The sequence below is a fragment of the Corapipo altera genome, unplaced genomic scaffold, assembly GCF_003945725.1.
Source record: "Corapipo altera isolate COAL_440 unplaced genomic scaffold, ASM394572v1 113, whole genome shotgun sequence".
In the NCBI taxonomy this organism is placed as follows: Eukaryota; Metazoa; Chordata; class Aves; order Passeriformes; family Pipridae; genus Corapipo; species Corapipo altera.
Window position 1 is genome coordinate 11271148 of NW_020884895.1, and position 15478 is coordinate 11286625.

The following is a 15478-nucleotide window of genomic DNA, read 5'->3' on the forward strand; positions in this document are numbered from 1 at the left end:
GCCCACATCCGTGGCACAGGGTCAGGGACACCACGTGCTCTGCAGGGCCATGCCAGTGTCAGTAACATCCCAGTTCCACAGAGGGAATTTGCATTTTAATAAAAGCACGGCTGTTTTCACTCCCAGCCCCTGGGTGACCCGGGGATGTTCAAAGGAGTGGAACAAACCGCGGGCGAAGGGGGGGTGAAGAGTCTGATGGTGGTCATACGTCTCTGACACAGCTCTGGGTCCTTGCAGGGCTCTGTCTCCCCCAGGCAGCGAATCCTCCTCCTCTGTGACCACTTGGTAGCCACGCCAGGGACCTCTCCAGGGAGGGGCAATAGCTGAGAGATGTTCCATGGAATCACAGGATCATCACAGGGAAGGGACCTTAAGGAAGGACCACCTCACTCCACCCTCTGCCATGGGCAGGGACACCTTCCACTAGCCCAGGTTGCTCCAAGCCCCATCCAACCTGGCCTTGGACACTTCCAGGGATCCAGGGGCAGCCACAGCTTCTCTGGGCAACCTGTGCCGGGGCATCACCACTGACAGCCAAGAATTCCTTCCCAATATCCCATCTAACCCTGCCCTCTGTCCTTTTAAAGCCATGTTTCCAAGGTGCAGGTTGTCTCTCCTCCCCACCCACTGCTCCTGGGAAGGAACGTGCTCCAGAGCATGGATCCCTTCTGGGCTGGGTTCTGCCTGCCCCCAACACTGGAAAGTTTGAGTTTACCAGAGGGTTGAGAGTTCTATGATTGTTACACACCTTAACTACATTTGCATTTAAACAGAATATTGGGATGAGGCATTCTTTGTGCTGTGGTATTTTTACAGTGCATTTTAACCTCTGTAAGGGGTGCACAGAGCACACAGAGCACTGCTCTGACCCTGGTAGATCAAGTCCACAGCTGCCTTTCCAGAAGGGAGGGGAGAGCCATCCCAGCAGATCCCTGGGAGCAGCACGCCCACCACTGTGCTGTGATGCATGAACAGCTCCCTATTAATGTGCTTTGACAATAACCCACAATCTCAGCACAAAGAGAGAAACGCCTCAAACAGCTGACGGGATTTTAGCCAGCAGGATGAAATGACCCCCTCTGGAACGTGGCCACGGCACCGCCTGGGTGCCACCAGGGATGTGCAAGGTCCTGTCAAGCAGCTGCACCCAGGCAGAGAGCCAGAAAAATCCCCAGTGAGGAAAGGATTGAACGGGATGCCCTGGGCTGGGCTCAGGATACCCTGAGCTGGGCTCGGGATGCCCTGGGCTGGGCTCTCTCTAAGTGCAGCACTGACGATCTGAGATGGACGCTGCTCCTGCTCTTGGAACCTTCCAGGGATGGGGCAGCCACAGCTTCCCTGGGACAACCTGTGCCAGGGCCTCCCCACCCTCACAGGGAAGGATTTCCTCCTAAACTCTAATCTAAACCTGCCCACTTTCCCAGGGGATGAGGAAGAAAGCAAACTTTACTTCTCAAGGTTTGTCTTCCCAGATCACCTTTACATAATTCTGATTTCAATAGCTTTAGTTCCACAGATTCCTCCTTGTACCTTCACCATCCTCAAATGCTCAGCTCCCCCCAGATTTGAAAACAATGCTGGGAAGAGAAATAACTGTTTTTTGCCCTCCCTTCCCCCCTTGTTCCCTAGTTTTTCAGATCTTATATTACCAACATTAGTACCACTCCTTAAAAGAGGGAAGATCCTGGCCCCATGGGGTGGGAGGGATGGGTTTCCCCTCAGGACAGTTCCTGGCCTCTCCACGCCCTGTCCAGGCTCCACTGACTGTTCACTGCACCAATCTGCCTTTGCAGATAAAATTTTTTGTTTAGGCTCACTGGAGTTAGTGGTCAAAGCTGCTCCATCAATTATGTATGAACACAAATAGATAGTTGTGCTCAGTAAATTGGGTCCCTCGTGCCCATGCGCGGGCAGGGCTCACCAGAGGGCTATTTCTGAACTGCTGACAGCCCCAAATTGGCACTGCAGGGACAGAGCCCGGCACGGCCGAACTCCCAGCACGTCCTAGGCACGGAGCAGGCTCCTGGGGTGCTCTGGGCAAGGCTTTGCCATGCTGCAGGTGTGATCAAAGGGGCTGGAATCATAGAGTTATGGAATTCTAGAGTGGTCTGGGTTGGAAAGGACCTTAAAGACCACCCAGTTTCACCCCCTGCCGTGGGCAGGGACACCTTCCACTAGCCCAGGTTGCTCCAAGCCCCATCCAACCTGGCCTTGGACACTTCCAGGGATCCAGGGGCAGCCACAGCTTCTCTGGGCAACCTGTGCCAGGGCCTCCCCACCCTCACTGTAAAAAACTTCTTCCCAACATCTAATCTAAGTATGAGGACAGGAAGGCTGGTGCCAGTCCTGGGCCGAGAGGTTCCCTCTGGCAGCCACAGCACATCCCAAATTGTCCCCAACACCAGGATCAGGGCTGGATGCACTTTACTGAGAATAATTTCAAAGAAAATATGGCAAGTTAGGAGTGAGAAGAACCCAGGCTGAAACCTCTCCATGGTCCAAAGCGGGTGGAGGCCCAGCCTGCTGTCCCTCCTCCCTGCTGTGCACGGCAGGGAAGCCAAGCCACAGCCTTTGTTTCCAGCAGTGGTGCAGCAGATTGCAATTTTCCAAGCCAAGCACTGCAACTACATCATTTTCAAAGAAAGGCTTGAAGTGATCCCAAATATTCTCCCCGAGCATCTGGGCAGGCTCCCCAGTGGGGCTGAACTGGAGCATTAAAAAGGATAAAGGAGAGCGGCCCCCTCCCCGCTCGCCCTGGGCAGGAGGAGGCAGCTGAGGCTGTGCCCAGCAGGGACAGCAGAGGGGATGCCTGGGAGCTCCTGCCCGCCTGACGCCACAGCCCGGCAGGGAAGATGCAAAACGTAAAGCTCCTTTTGCCGGGGCAAAGCCGCGGTTTGCTCAGCTGAGCGCCGCGGGGACGCACCTGAGTCCTCGCGTTTGCAGATGTTCCCCTGCCAACGGATTTATTCCCGCAAAGTTTTGCCTTTCGTATTCCAGTTGGGTCCCTGAGCTGGAGCAGGGCCAGAAGGATGTCACTCGGTGAAAAGCCCCCGAGCTGGCTCCTCTCCCGCCCCCACCCCTGTCACAGGCACAGTGGCTGTCTCTCCCTTTTACATAATCCCACTGGCACCGGGAGCGCCTGGCAGCCGGGGGAGGCACCCGGGCCCGGGAGCATCCCGGGAGCGGGGCGGGAGCTGCGAGGCGGGAGCTGCGGGGCAGCCCTGCCAGGGGGGCGGCAGCACCGCCCGGGGCCAGAGGGGGCGGCTGGACGTATTTTTAGCGTGGATCGAGGGGCAGCGGAGCTGCCGTGGCATTTGGAGCAGCTCACGCTGCAGAGCGCAGCATCAAGGACATAATTCAAGCAGAAAATGAATTGGGAAGGACTTCAACTTCAGATGTGAGGGAGATGAGGACTTTGCAGGATTATTGTCACAGCCGTTGGGAAAAGCCTTTGGTTTTCCTGGGTCTGAGGAAGCAGCCCCGAGACGAACATGAAACCCCAGCTCCATCCCCCAGTGAAGGTGTCTTCCCCAACCAAAGGTTGTCGCGGCTCAGCAGCATCACAGCTGAGCCTGAGGGTTACTCAGCTCTTCCTCCAAATTCCCCTGTGCTGCTTCTCATGGGGGAGAAATTGGCTCTGGGTATGCAGAGATTTGGGTGCAGAAACAGGGATTAGTCATAAAGATAAAACCTCAGCCTTGTCACCAAGGAGCTGCTATTTCTGGTGCAATTCCCAGGTCTGGGGCAGCCAGAGCCAGGAGAGTGCCAGGGCTGTGCTAACTCCTGTGGGACAATCCACCCGCACTATCCAAACCTTACCTAGGAATTAGGCAGGAAGGACTCACAAAGGCCCAACTTTGGAGGCTGGTGCAAGGAATTATGATTACCCGGCATGGTGGTGCACTGATAGCACCGGGAGCCCAGGGGAAATCAGCAGGAAAACTGCTGGCAATTAGCACACGGGGTCCGTGCTCCCAGGGAGCTGAAGGCATGACTTGGTAACAGATCGTGCCTCTGAATGACACCATCAAAGACAAATGTCCCACAGATGAGCTAATGGGGGAACTGAGGCAGGGACAGGGCTGCAGGAGATGTGAGGGGACCCAGGAGCTGCTGGATCCACTGCTCCCCTGGAAGGCTGATTAAAGGACAAGTTACACGGACTTTGGGAGTTGCCTGTTTTCAGGCAAGACCCGCTGCCATCCCCCAAATACTGCCCTCCCTACAGGCCAGAGCACAGCACCTGGGATCCCCCTGGACACTGCCCCTGCCATACCACCCCCAGCTGGGACCTGGCTCCAGGAGATATTTATTAATCATCATTTCTGCCCTCGCTGCAGGCTCACCACAGACTTCTGCTGCCAACACGGTGCCGGCAGCGTGCAGCGCTCCTGCTGAAAGTTGGTCATGGCCGAAGGACAGAGCAAGCAGCTGGAAAGGCTGGGCTTCCACTCGGGCAAAGCCTCCCTGCCATTTATCAACCATTCTAGCAACTCACAGAAAATTACATCTGAGCATCCCATTCGCCCTCCCTCCAATCTGTGCCATTCCTGGAGAGTTAATATTGACAATTTCTGCAGGAAAATGCTTTCCAAGCCAAGCCCAGTGCTGGCTGCACCACACCTGGATCCCTGTGCAGGTGCTGAAGGCAAGTGTGGCTTTGCCTCTGTCCCAGGACCCTAAAACCAGCATTAGCACAAAGCTGTACCCATGCTCCGTGCTGCTCCCCTGGAGCAGGTTTGGTGGCACAGGAGCCCTGGATGTTATCCGAGGGGCTGGGAACCAGCACGGCTGGAGCTGCCCGGAGCCCTGTGCCCCTCACCCTGCCCGTGGAGCCCCCCTCATGCCAGCTGCCTCTGTCAGCAGCAGCTCCACCTCGGGCACTGGGTGCAGAGCATCCCAGGCTGTCCCCCTCTCCCAGCCGGAACGTCACCCATTAGTGGCCAAAAGGGACACCCCGAACAGGCAAAAGCCAGCACCAAAGGCACACAAATCCTTCTCATTTCCAGACCAAGGCTGCCCACACCAAGCACTTCAAACTAAACTCAGCCATTCCTTATTTTTCCTGCCTAGGTTAGGAGGAACAAAAACCTGTGAGATGCAGGAGGCATTCCATAAAAGTACCCGAGATTTTGTTTTCTGCATTCACCTAAAATTGGCTTTGATCTCATCTTCCCCAAGTGAACCAGGTGAGAAGTCAGTGAGCCGCCCCCACGATGCAATGGTACCCAAGGCAGACGCCTCTGCTCCACACAACATACTGCAAACCAACTTTCCCTGTCCAGCACCAAACGAGCTTTGCTAATTGATTTTTCTGCTCATTAGCACTGACAGTAGTTATACTGAGCACTTAATAGAAACCATCTTACCACCACTGTCACTAATTCACAACGTTGTATGGAATCTACCCAGGCAAGTGGGGTTTTTTTCTTGTGTAAAATCACAAATGCATATGCCTGCAAAAGCATCAATACCCAAAAGATATTCAGTTACGCCCAAGTTTAAAAATCTATTAATAACCTGAGGAGAAATCTCCTCTGCAACCCCAGGTGCACCCAGGCAGGCAAAGTAAAGAGCTATTACACTGCAAGGGAACAAAGACCGAGACCGTGCCCATACCTATATTTCATGCCCGTTTGCTTTGCGGTGGATTCTTTTAATGAAATGTGGTGCTGCGGGGTAAATGTGCCCAAACTGCGAGCGATAATTGCCACCGTCCGAAATTTTGCCCTGGCTGCATTCACTACGTTCGGGGTCGTGGTGTTCTGCTTGCTGATGAGCCTGTCTTCACCATTTCGACTCTTCAAGTTGTGGTCCGTGCAGGCGATGGACACTTGCATCGCGCCCGCGGTGCCCCGTCAGTCCCGGGCCGGGTCGCGGGCTGAGGATGCCCCTCCGGCTCGGGGGGGTCCGAGCGCCGCCGAGGGACCCCCGGCCTTGGGCTCCGCGAAGCTCCGGGGCGGCGGGACTCTCTGTCCGGGAGAGCCGGGCTGCGTCCGCTCGGCACCGGCGGCAGAGAACCCCCGAAGTTGGCAGAGCGGCCGCACGGGCAGGGCTGGGCTGGCTCCGGGCTCTCCCTGGCGATGCTGGCCGCCGCTCAGCCAGAAGCATCCATGCAGTCAGGTGCTCCCGGAGCGCTGCTCCCTCATGCCGAGCGCTCCGCAGCCGCTGTGTCTCGCTGCAGGCTCCTGGCCGCCGGTTTTAAATCACTGCGGGCATTCCGCAAGCGCCGGCTCCGGCCGCCGGACCGCCAAGTGCTGAGCAGGCACTGCCGGCCGTCCCTAGGGACCGGCAGCATCCATCGGCGTCCTTCCCCGCTGCCTCCCGCCCATGGAGCCCGCGCGGGCAGCGGCCCCGGGATCGCCCCGCCGGCAGCCTGCGGGGAGGATGGAAGGATGGAAGGATGGGAGCGACGGGCCTCCTTTGTGTCAGAGGGAAGGCAGGCGATTCAGGCAGATCCGCCCGGAAAAATCGCTGCCGGCATCGCTGAGCAAGGAGAGCACTTCTATAGCAGGGGCGTAGAACGGGTTAATTATGGGGGAAAGGAAAAAAATAAGGGGGAGGGGGAGAAAGATCGCTCTGCTCCAGTGTGTGAGGGAGTTAACACGTTAATCCCGCTCTCCTGGCACCCGGAGCCGCCGCCTGCAGCCCCCGGCTCGCAGCAGGGCCAGGGTTAATCCCTGCTCCCCCAGCACCGCCAGTGGAATAAGCCGCAGCGCAAAGGCTTTGAAGCAAAACCATCCCCATCCATCAGGAAATGATCCCTATCTCTCAGCAAACCATCCCCATCCCTCAGCAAACCATCCCCACCCCTCGCTGCGGCCGGGCTGCGGTCGGAGCCCGGTGTGCCAGCAGCGCCCGCTGTGGCACCTCTCCTGGGGCGCTGGCTTTGGGCACCGGGGGCAGCTGGGGACCCCCGGGCTGCGGAGCTGCTCCCCGGAGCGCTGGGAGGGTCACCAGGGCTGGGGACTGTCACTGCCACCCGCAGAGCAGCCCTGGGGGCAGGAGGGGACTGGGGGGGACAGGCAGCGTGTGCAGCCCCACAGGAAAGGTTGCCCATGGGGTGAGTGTGGGTGGCAGCCCCCAGTGGGCAGGTGGGCAGGGCAGGGTCACCCGTGGCCCCTTTCCAACCATGCACAGGCCATGGCAAATGGTCCACAGGACACCCCAGCCCTAAATCTACCCCAGACTGCTGGGGGGTGGGTGAGGGGCCACCTCTGGAGCTCCTCGTGCCCACCTCCCCTCACTGCCAGCCCCCAGAGCCCTGTCCCCTTGGGCTGTGAGCAGCTCCGAGGCTGGAGCCCCCCACCTGCCCCAGGCACCCAAAGGTGGAGCAGTGGCAGTGGCAGTGGCAGAGAGAAGCTGGGGGTGCTCCTGGGGTGACAACGACCTGTTTTGAGCTCAGGGTGACAAACCTTTGATTCCCTGTCCTACAGCAGGGGCACGCCATGGTTCCCTCCCCTCCTCTTCCCACCCCACTCCCTCTGAGGAGGGGGTGTGAGAGAGGCTGATGGGCAGCTGGCAGCCAGCCAAGGCCACCCACCACCCCGTGACAGGGTGAACAGCTCCTGACGATCTCTGCAGCTCCTTTATCTGATGGCTCATTAACAGGTACCTAGCACATTCCTTTGAGGAAGGAAAGCATTAAATCAGGACAAAGAAAGTTACTTTATCATATTTTCCAGAAGATGATTAACACGCAGCAGGCCCACAAACCCCCAGCTGTGAGTGCTCCTTGGAGTCACCCTCAGGAAGGGGTTTTGGGGGAGCAGGACCCCTTGGAGAGTCTCCAGACACCACATCAGTGCTCCAGTATTACAGATCAGCAAACACTGTTAAATACACGGCAAAGGTGTGGCATCAGGGGACACAAGCCATGGGGTCACTGATACGAAGGTGCCCCCCAGGGCCAGGACCTCCCCCAGGTCTCCCTGGTACTGGGGGATGCAGTTGGAGCATTGCTGGTGGCACCCAGAGGGCTCTTCACCTACTTGGCTTTTGGAGCCCAGCTTTGTGTTTCAGAGCCCAAAGCAGGACTGACAAACCCAGGAATATTTCCCTCTCTGATGTCTCACCTACTCCTGCTGGAAATATGTCACAGATATTTCAAGATGTATTTTTACCTCCCATTCTATATGTGTCTGGAGAGTTCCACTGCAGCTGGCTCTGCACAGGCTGTGACTGTCACCCAGGCCCTGGTCATTGTCCCCACAGCTGCCCATGCCCCGGGGTGCCAGGGGAGGGCCAGGGAGGGGACAGAAAGGGACAATCACGTTCTGTGCTGGCACATCCCACAGAACATATTAACTCAAGCTGCTTAACTTTGGAGGGGTTACAGTCTCTGCCAGAGAAATATGTATTTAAATATGGGATTTATTTCATTTCCCTGAGCAAGATAATCACTTCTAGACTAAAACGGTGGAGTAACATAATTTTGTATCATGAAAATCCTGAGCTTATAGAGGAGGAGGTACGTGACAGCCCTGGCAGAGGATGGGGACGGGCCCCGAGCCTGTGACGAGGCTCCTGTGACGCCTCAGTGCCACCAAACTGCTGTGCCAAGATGCCCCTGTGCCTTTCCCTGTGGAAGACAACAATTGCTCATTAAATAACTTGCTCAAAATGCTTCATCAAGCAAATCTGGTGTAACACACACGTTTGTGACTCCCCCAGTCCCATCCCTGTAGCTGCTGCATCCACCCCAGGGGCCAAACAAAGAGCCAAACACAGACCTTGCAAAACAAAGAGCCAAACAGACCCACAGCAAGCAGGATGCTCTGGGGCAGCACGAGCCCAGGAGCTGTGCCGTGGCTCCTGCACAAACACACATTTCATTGCCCTGGACGGTCTGTCTCTGTGCCCAGGACCTTGCAGGGGCAGGATGGCACACACCACTGCAGTGAGCAGGATGGAAACCTCCAAAAAGCAAAAAAATGCTTTACCCAGCCCAGATTGGGTCCCTGCAGAAGCACAGAGGGGTTCTGGGGCCTGGCACAGCACCAGATGGTGATGGAGAAGCCCTTCCCAGTGCTCCTGCAGGGACTCTCTGCTCCAGGGTCAGCACGGCTCTGGCTGCAACCAGAGGGGGAAAGATGCTTCTGCAGCCCCAAATATGAACATGAACCAAGGTCTGTCAGTCAGGACTGGGTGAAACACTGAGAGCTGCTGCAGCCCCTGCCCCTGCATGGCTCAAGCAGAGCATGCTGCTTGCTGCTTCCTTTTTATTTTAAATTTCACCTAATAGTGAAGCTACTTTGAAATATGATGCCAAGTCTGGATGGAGATTTTGTTTCTCCAAGGCTGCAGTCGCAGGTTGTTGACTCATCCCTGCCCATGGCAGGGCATTGGAACTAAGTGGTCCTTAAGGTCCCTTCCATCCCAAACCCATGACACCAGGGAGCCATGAGCCTGGCAGGGACCCCGGGATGTTCTCAGTGAACCACAACATGATTAAGGTACTTTTTCTCCTCAGTTTGGTTGGAGGTTTCTGCCCTGTGGCAGAGACACCGAGACACCGTGGTGTTTGCCTGCAGGTTGTGATGCAGAGGAGAGCTGGACACTGACCACGCACAGCCAGTTACATAAAGCTCTGTCCCTGCATTCCAGCCAGCAGCCCAGGGCAGCAGGAACGATGCCATCCCAGCCCCTCTGAGCTCTTGGAAATTTTTTCACGTGGGGAGAAGACAACAACTTAACACAGCAGCAAACATAGCAGCAATGACAGAGAAGGTGGTGGCTGGCCCACCCCTGGAAGTGTCCAAGGCCATGTTGGACAGGGCTTGGAGCAACCTGGGCTAGCGGAAGGTGTCCCTGCTCGTTGCAGGGGTCATTGCCTTTAAAGGCCCTTTGCAACCCAAACCATTCCATGATTCTCTGATTCTCTGCACTGTCACAGGACCTCAGCCAGGGGGCTGCAGAGGAGACCCCCCAGCACCCCAGCAAACCCAGCACCTAACGTGGGGTTTGGGTGCAAAACCCAGCACAGCCCTTAAGCACCAGCAGCTGTATCACCCTGACAGTGTTCCCTCTGTCCTGACAGTGTTCCCTCTGCTCCTGGTGCCTGAGGGTCCTGCCATCCATGCCCATGGAGCAGCTCCAGGACTGGGGAGATGCAGCAGGACAGAAAAGTCAGTGCTCCCAGGCTAGAGACACATCAAAAATATGGTTTCAGCCTTCATGATAGAGTTTTAACCACACTGGACATTTTGACAGTTGCTTAGTTAGACTTTGCATGCAATGTCCTTGGATGGACCAGACCTCAGGAAATTGCATGGAAGCACTGAAAGCACAGCTGGCAGCACTGGGAGGGCAGGATCCTGCTCCAGAAGCGGTGCCCTTGGAGCTTTTCCATACAAAGATGTCCTTCTTTATTTTATCCAACTGTCCAGATCTGGCTACAGCCACCACAACCACTTTCCAAAATCCCACACAGATATTTCAGGCAGCAGTCTCCAGGACTGGCCTTCCCAAGAATTATCTCAGTGTGCTGTCCCAAATCCCTGATTTCCAGATTTGCACCCGCAGTTCTGCTGCAGCACAGCAGGACATGCCCAGGGCAATTCCAGGTTATGTCCCAATAAAAGTTTTATTGGGCCATAAGAGCTCTGATGACAGCCACAGCCCGTGCTCATCACTGGGCTGGCTCCCTCCCTCTCCAGAGCTGTTTGGGAACAGGTTTCCTGCTGGGATAATTACTGAGGATTGCAGCAGTTCCGTTAACATCTCCCTAAATTGGGCTGATATGGACACTGGAGAGATAAGGAGCTGCCACCCTGGAGCGCTGGCATGAGGAGGCAGCTCCCAACAGGGCTTTCCTGGGATTAATCCCAATTAAGAGCCAGGACAAGCTTGTCCCTGCTCATCTGAGAAGGGGTCCTGTCCGAAGCAGCAGCGACAAACCCTGCAGTGATTTGTAGCTCTTTGGGATGTGTCTAAACCCCCCCAGGAATGGTTCCCTTTGATGGCACTGCTGGAAGCTGGGCGAGGAAATGAGCTGCGGAACAAAAGCCCCGCGCTTATCGAGCCAACAGTCACCACATTTCCGCTGGTTTCACATCAAAAACTCCATTTGCATTTGTAATTGCACTTGAGGAAAACTGATCAAAATTCCTATTAAACGGTTTTTAGTTAAAAGGCGTCGCTCTGGTAGGTTTTGAGCCAGGCTGGGGGCAGTGCCCAGCCCGGGCAGCCTCTGATGGTACAGGAGATCTGTTACAGCTCATGGTAGCTCCGAGGGCCCTGTCCACCCAGGAGGGACCCAAAGTGGGATGTGAGAGCACAGAGCCAGGTTGCTCTGCCACCAAGGGCCGTGTGTTAGGGCTGGGGTGTGATAAATACAGCACCAGAGAAGCTGTGGCTGCCCCAGCCCTGGGAGTGTCCAAGGCCAGGTTGGACGGGGCTTGGAGCAACCTGGGCTAGTGGAAGGTGTCCCTGCCCGTGGCAGGGGGAAGAATGAGATGGGCTTTAAGGTCCCTCCCAACCCAAAGCAGTGTAGAATTCTGTGATTTTATGAATCCAAGAGCAAACTCCCATCTAATCTCCAATCCCAGTACCCCCTCTCCAGTCCCACGCACCCCCCGCGAGCCGACAGCACCCCAGTACAGCCCCAGCACCGAGGGGGCTCCTGCCCCCAGAGAGCTCTGCACCAGCCAGCTCTGAGCCAGACTCAATAAATCGTGGCTTAATACAGCAGGAAAGGATCAATAGTGGAACGGAGACCCAGGGCCCTCCGTGTCTGACAAGGAGATGGAATCACCGGGCGCCCGATTCAATTAACAGGTCACTCTTCCCTCGGGTAGAACACCCCCCTAATGGTGCCTATTGCCCATTAGCTGCTGTATCCCTGCTCCACACCAGGTAATTCAATTTTTCCATGCTATCTATTCCATTTCTCAGCTGACTGAAAGCCAGTGGCTCACGCGAAGGGCTCCAGAAATCACCATTATATTAATGTATTGTGCTACACTGAGCACTTGATGGTCTGTGAGGTCCCTTCCAGCCCAAACCATTCTGTGATTCTTGATTAAATATGACTAAAACACTTCGAGCTGCATGAAGCTCCACTGCACAGTACAAAAAGGTTTTATTGGGGTGTTTCTCCCCCCCAGGTGAGGTTGGAACCCCTAGTTCAGGTACTCCAGTAACTGAGCATCCACCCCAGACCCAGAGGAGAGAAACACCCCTGGCAGCAGCAGCGGGACCCTCAGGCATTCAGGGTTGTTTTGCCAGTTCTTGGCAAAGAAATGCTTTTCCCCTTTGCCATACTCAAGTTCTAGGCTGTGCATACAGAAAATGCAGGTTTTCCCCAGGTGCTTTTCATCACCTGATGGATAAATGTGTTCTGAGTAAAGCTGTGTTCTTCCAGCTTGGCTGTGCTCGTTGAACAGCAGATTTGAGGCAATTGTGTACAGTGCTCTGTTAACCACACATGTCAAATCTCACCCAAGCATTACTTGTAACAGCTTAAAGCTCTAAATTAACTTCTATGAAGAAATATGTTGCTGAGGTGTCGATTTTGGATGCTGGATAACACACAACTCCATGCTGCCCTTTTCTGGGACGCACTGGAGCAGATGGGTGGGTAATTATCATGCAATAACTTCTGATTCTTTGAGATGAGCTGGCAGAGGGTCAGAATAAAGATGAACTACAGCAGATTGGGTTGTTTGGAAAACTCTTTTCCAATGGATACCCCTTCATTAAACGTGCCCTTCTCTCAAGAACCCTCAGTTTTCACCTGAGCTCACCCTCCTCCAGCCAATGCAGGGCCTGTGAGCAACTCCATGAAAGCCAAGTGCCTCCATCAGTCATTGGCTTATATAAGTCACCACTGAATAATAAGCACTATTAAAATATCACCTTCCCAAATAGCATTTTTCAAAGAAGAATTTTAGTTCTTCTCCTGAGAGTCTCTCTTTCAGCTGCAACAGCATTTCTAATTATTGAAGTGAGTGACACAGGGTACGAATCCCATCAGCTGCATCCAGCAAAACTGGCACAAGACCTCAATCCTGCACCAGAGACAAAGCCCTCCACGCTGCCCAGCATCCCTAAAGAACGAGGCATGTGCTGGAATTAGTCACTGAGGAGAATTAGCACGTCACCCCGGACAACGTTGTTCACTGAAATCCAGCAGATTACTAAGGAATGATCTTCAGCCCAATTAATTTTATCGTTGTCTTTTCACGCTGCCAGGCTCCTCTTTGGGGAAGGGAGATGGAAAAAACCTGCTGCATCAGCACTTCCTCTGCCACTTAGTTACCAGCCCACACTGCTAGTTAGAAATCAGCATTTCAGGACTTCTGGAGTCTGCACTTTACCTGAGCAGGCACAGGCAGAGCACTCTGCTGCCAGCCAAAAGCCAGGGTCTGTGGTGACTCCTCAGCTCCCTGATTTCCCTTTGCTCTCTTCACTTCCAGAACCCTCTGCAAAGGCTTTTAACTTTGGGGGTTTTGGCACCCAAGGCAAGAGCATGACGTACCTCAGAGCAGCACGATGTCATGGAATGGTTTGCGTTGGAAGGGACCTTAAAGCCCATCCAGTCCCACCTCCTGCCACGGACAGGGACACCTTCCACCATCCCAGGTTGCTCCAAGCTCCATCCAACCTGGCCTTGGACACTTCCAGGGGCAATGTCCTTTTAGCAAATTAAGTGCAAGGCACTGCCCAGTCTTCAGGTGACCTCCAGGCACTGCCAAGCACTTCCAAGCCAAGGGTTCTCTGTTCTTCCCGGGGTTGGTGCTGGCTGGGCAAGTAGCCCCTGATCTCCAAGCACAACCCAAAGGGATCGGAACAACCACTTTCATACTGGAATGGCGCCCATTTAATTAACAAAAAGATTTGCAAGAGGATCATTACTTACTGCCAAATGCATAACCGCTCATTAGGCCCTCAGGGGAAATGAATAATTACTCCTGCAATCTACAGATTGTGTCTTTTTCTGCAGTGAAAAACGTGCCTTTCAACCTCCCAGTGGGGGGAGGCCAGGGGTGGGAGGAACCCTCACCCTGCTGGGGACTGAGCCACAGGGAGCAGCTCCCCACAACAGCCTCATCCTGCCCCTTTGGACTCTCCAAGGACCCCTGCATACTTCACAAACACCCCGGGAAAAATAGCAACCCTGCTACTGGAATTATGGGAACACTGTTGGCTTCTGGAGTCTTTCTGGTGCAGGGATAGAGCCAAGCAACTATGAAAACACACTGCAAACAAGGAAGAAAAAGCTTATCAGGCAGAGGCAGGTCTGCACAGGCGGTTTATCCATGGAAAAGCTGCCTTTCATGCAGGCTCCCCCCTGCCCAGCAGCACTCAGTGGAGCAGGGGCAGCCTGGCTGCCCACACCCCTCTGCACACCCTGGGAGATGCAGGAATAAGAGGTATTCACCTCAGCCCAGGGAAAACCATAGAGCGATAAAAACACCTTTCAGTTGAGCATTTTAACTGGCTTAGAGTGCAACAAAAGGAACTTCTGTCTCCAAGAAGGGTGTAAGGAACAGCCCCACTGAGCTCCAGCCCTCACTGAGAGTGCAGGGTGACGCTGGAAATCCCACAGCACACGTTGGACAGAGTGCCCAGAGGAGAGGGCTGGAAGAAACATCCAGAAATGCTCTGGTCAACTCTAGTATTTCCTAGCACACAGCACTACAATGTACATGAGAAGCACAGCTCTGTGGGGCAGCCCTGCAGTGGCACCCCCTCCTTAGGGCTGGCATCCACCAGAACCCAAATGTCCACCCACTGCCCCGAGCTGGCAACTATTTCCTGATGCTGGAGTCACTCTGAGGAAGAGAACTGCAGTTCCATGAGAGAGGTCCCTGTGCCCAACAGCTGTCCTGTAAAATTCAGCTTCCCCGGAATCATGTTGCAGCTTCTCCTCTCAGACACTTGCTCTGATTCTGCCAAATTCTTCCTGAGGTCCATCTTCCTACCCCCAGGTCTCAGAAAGGTTCTTTTATACTAAACTTTTTGCCTTTGGAATTTAGACAAAAATTTGGCCTGGACAAAAAAATTGGATTTCCAGGGAAATTTCCCTCTTTACGTTACCCCAAGCTTGCAAGCCCTGCAAATTCTGAATGCAATGAAAACTCACTGTTAATAATCACCAGTGTGCAAACGAGGATTAAAAACCAGGAGAAACAATCAGGGAATTCTCCAAGCACAGACTGGGCCACAGTCCTGGGCTGCTGGGGAAGGAAAGGGGAATTTTCTGCTGATCCTGGGGAGAGCTGCAGCAGGAGGGATGGGCACAGGGCTGGAGGGAGGGAGAAGGATGATGGAATTTAGCAAAACAAAGGAGTTGCCATTGTATCAACACTGGATTTATACTGAAGATCAAAATTCATTTTTACTCCACCTGGACCGTGCCCACCTACCAGAGCACACACTAGGGCTGGTGATAGAGACCCACTCTCAGCCTGGCATCAAAGCTGACCTCTGCAGAGCCTGCATTCATCCTCATCTCCTAAAGGATGGGGCCTTG

General features: G+C 54.6%; 1 protein-coding gene across 2 annotated transcripts in view; it reads right to left on the minus strand.

Annotated features, from left to right (window-relative positions):
- Positions 1–15478, minus strand: part of KCNAB1 (potassium voltage-gated channel subfamily A member regulatory beta subunit 1) — a 58679-nt gene that overhangs the window by 37523 nt on the left and 5678 nt on the right. The window contains exon 1 of one of the 2 annotated variants that reach the window (XM_027647320.1): positions 5620–6723. The exons of the other annotated variant lie outside the window; for it this stretch is intronic. Coding sequence (XP_027503121.1) covers positions 5620–5840 — 221 coding nt within the window. The 5' untranslated portion in view covers positions 5841–6723. Of the gene's footprint in view, positions 1–5619; positions 6724–15478 lie in introns of those variants that run through there. 2 annotated transcript variants of the gene reach the window in all.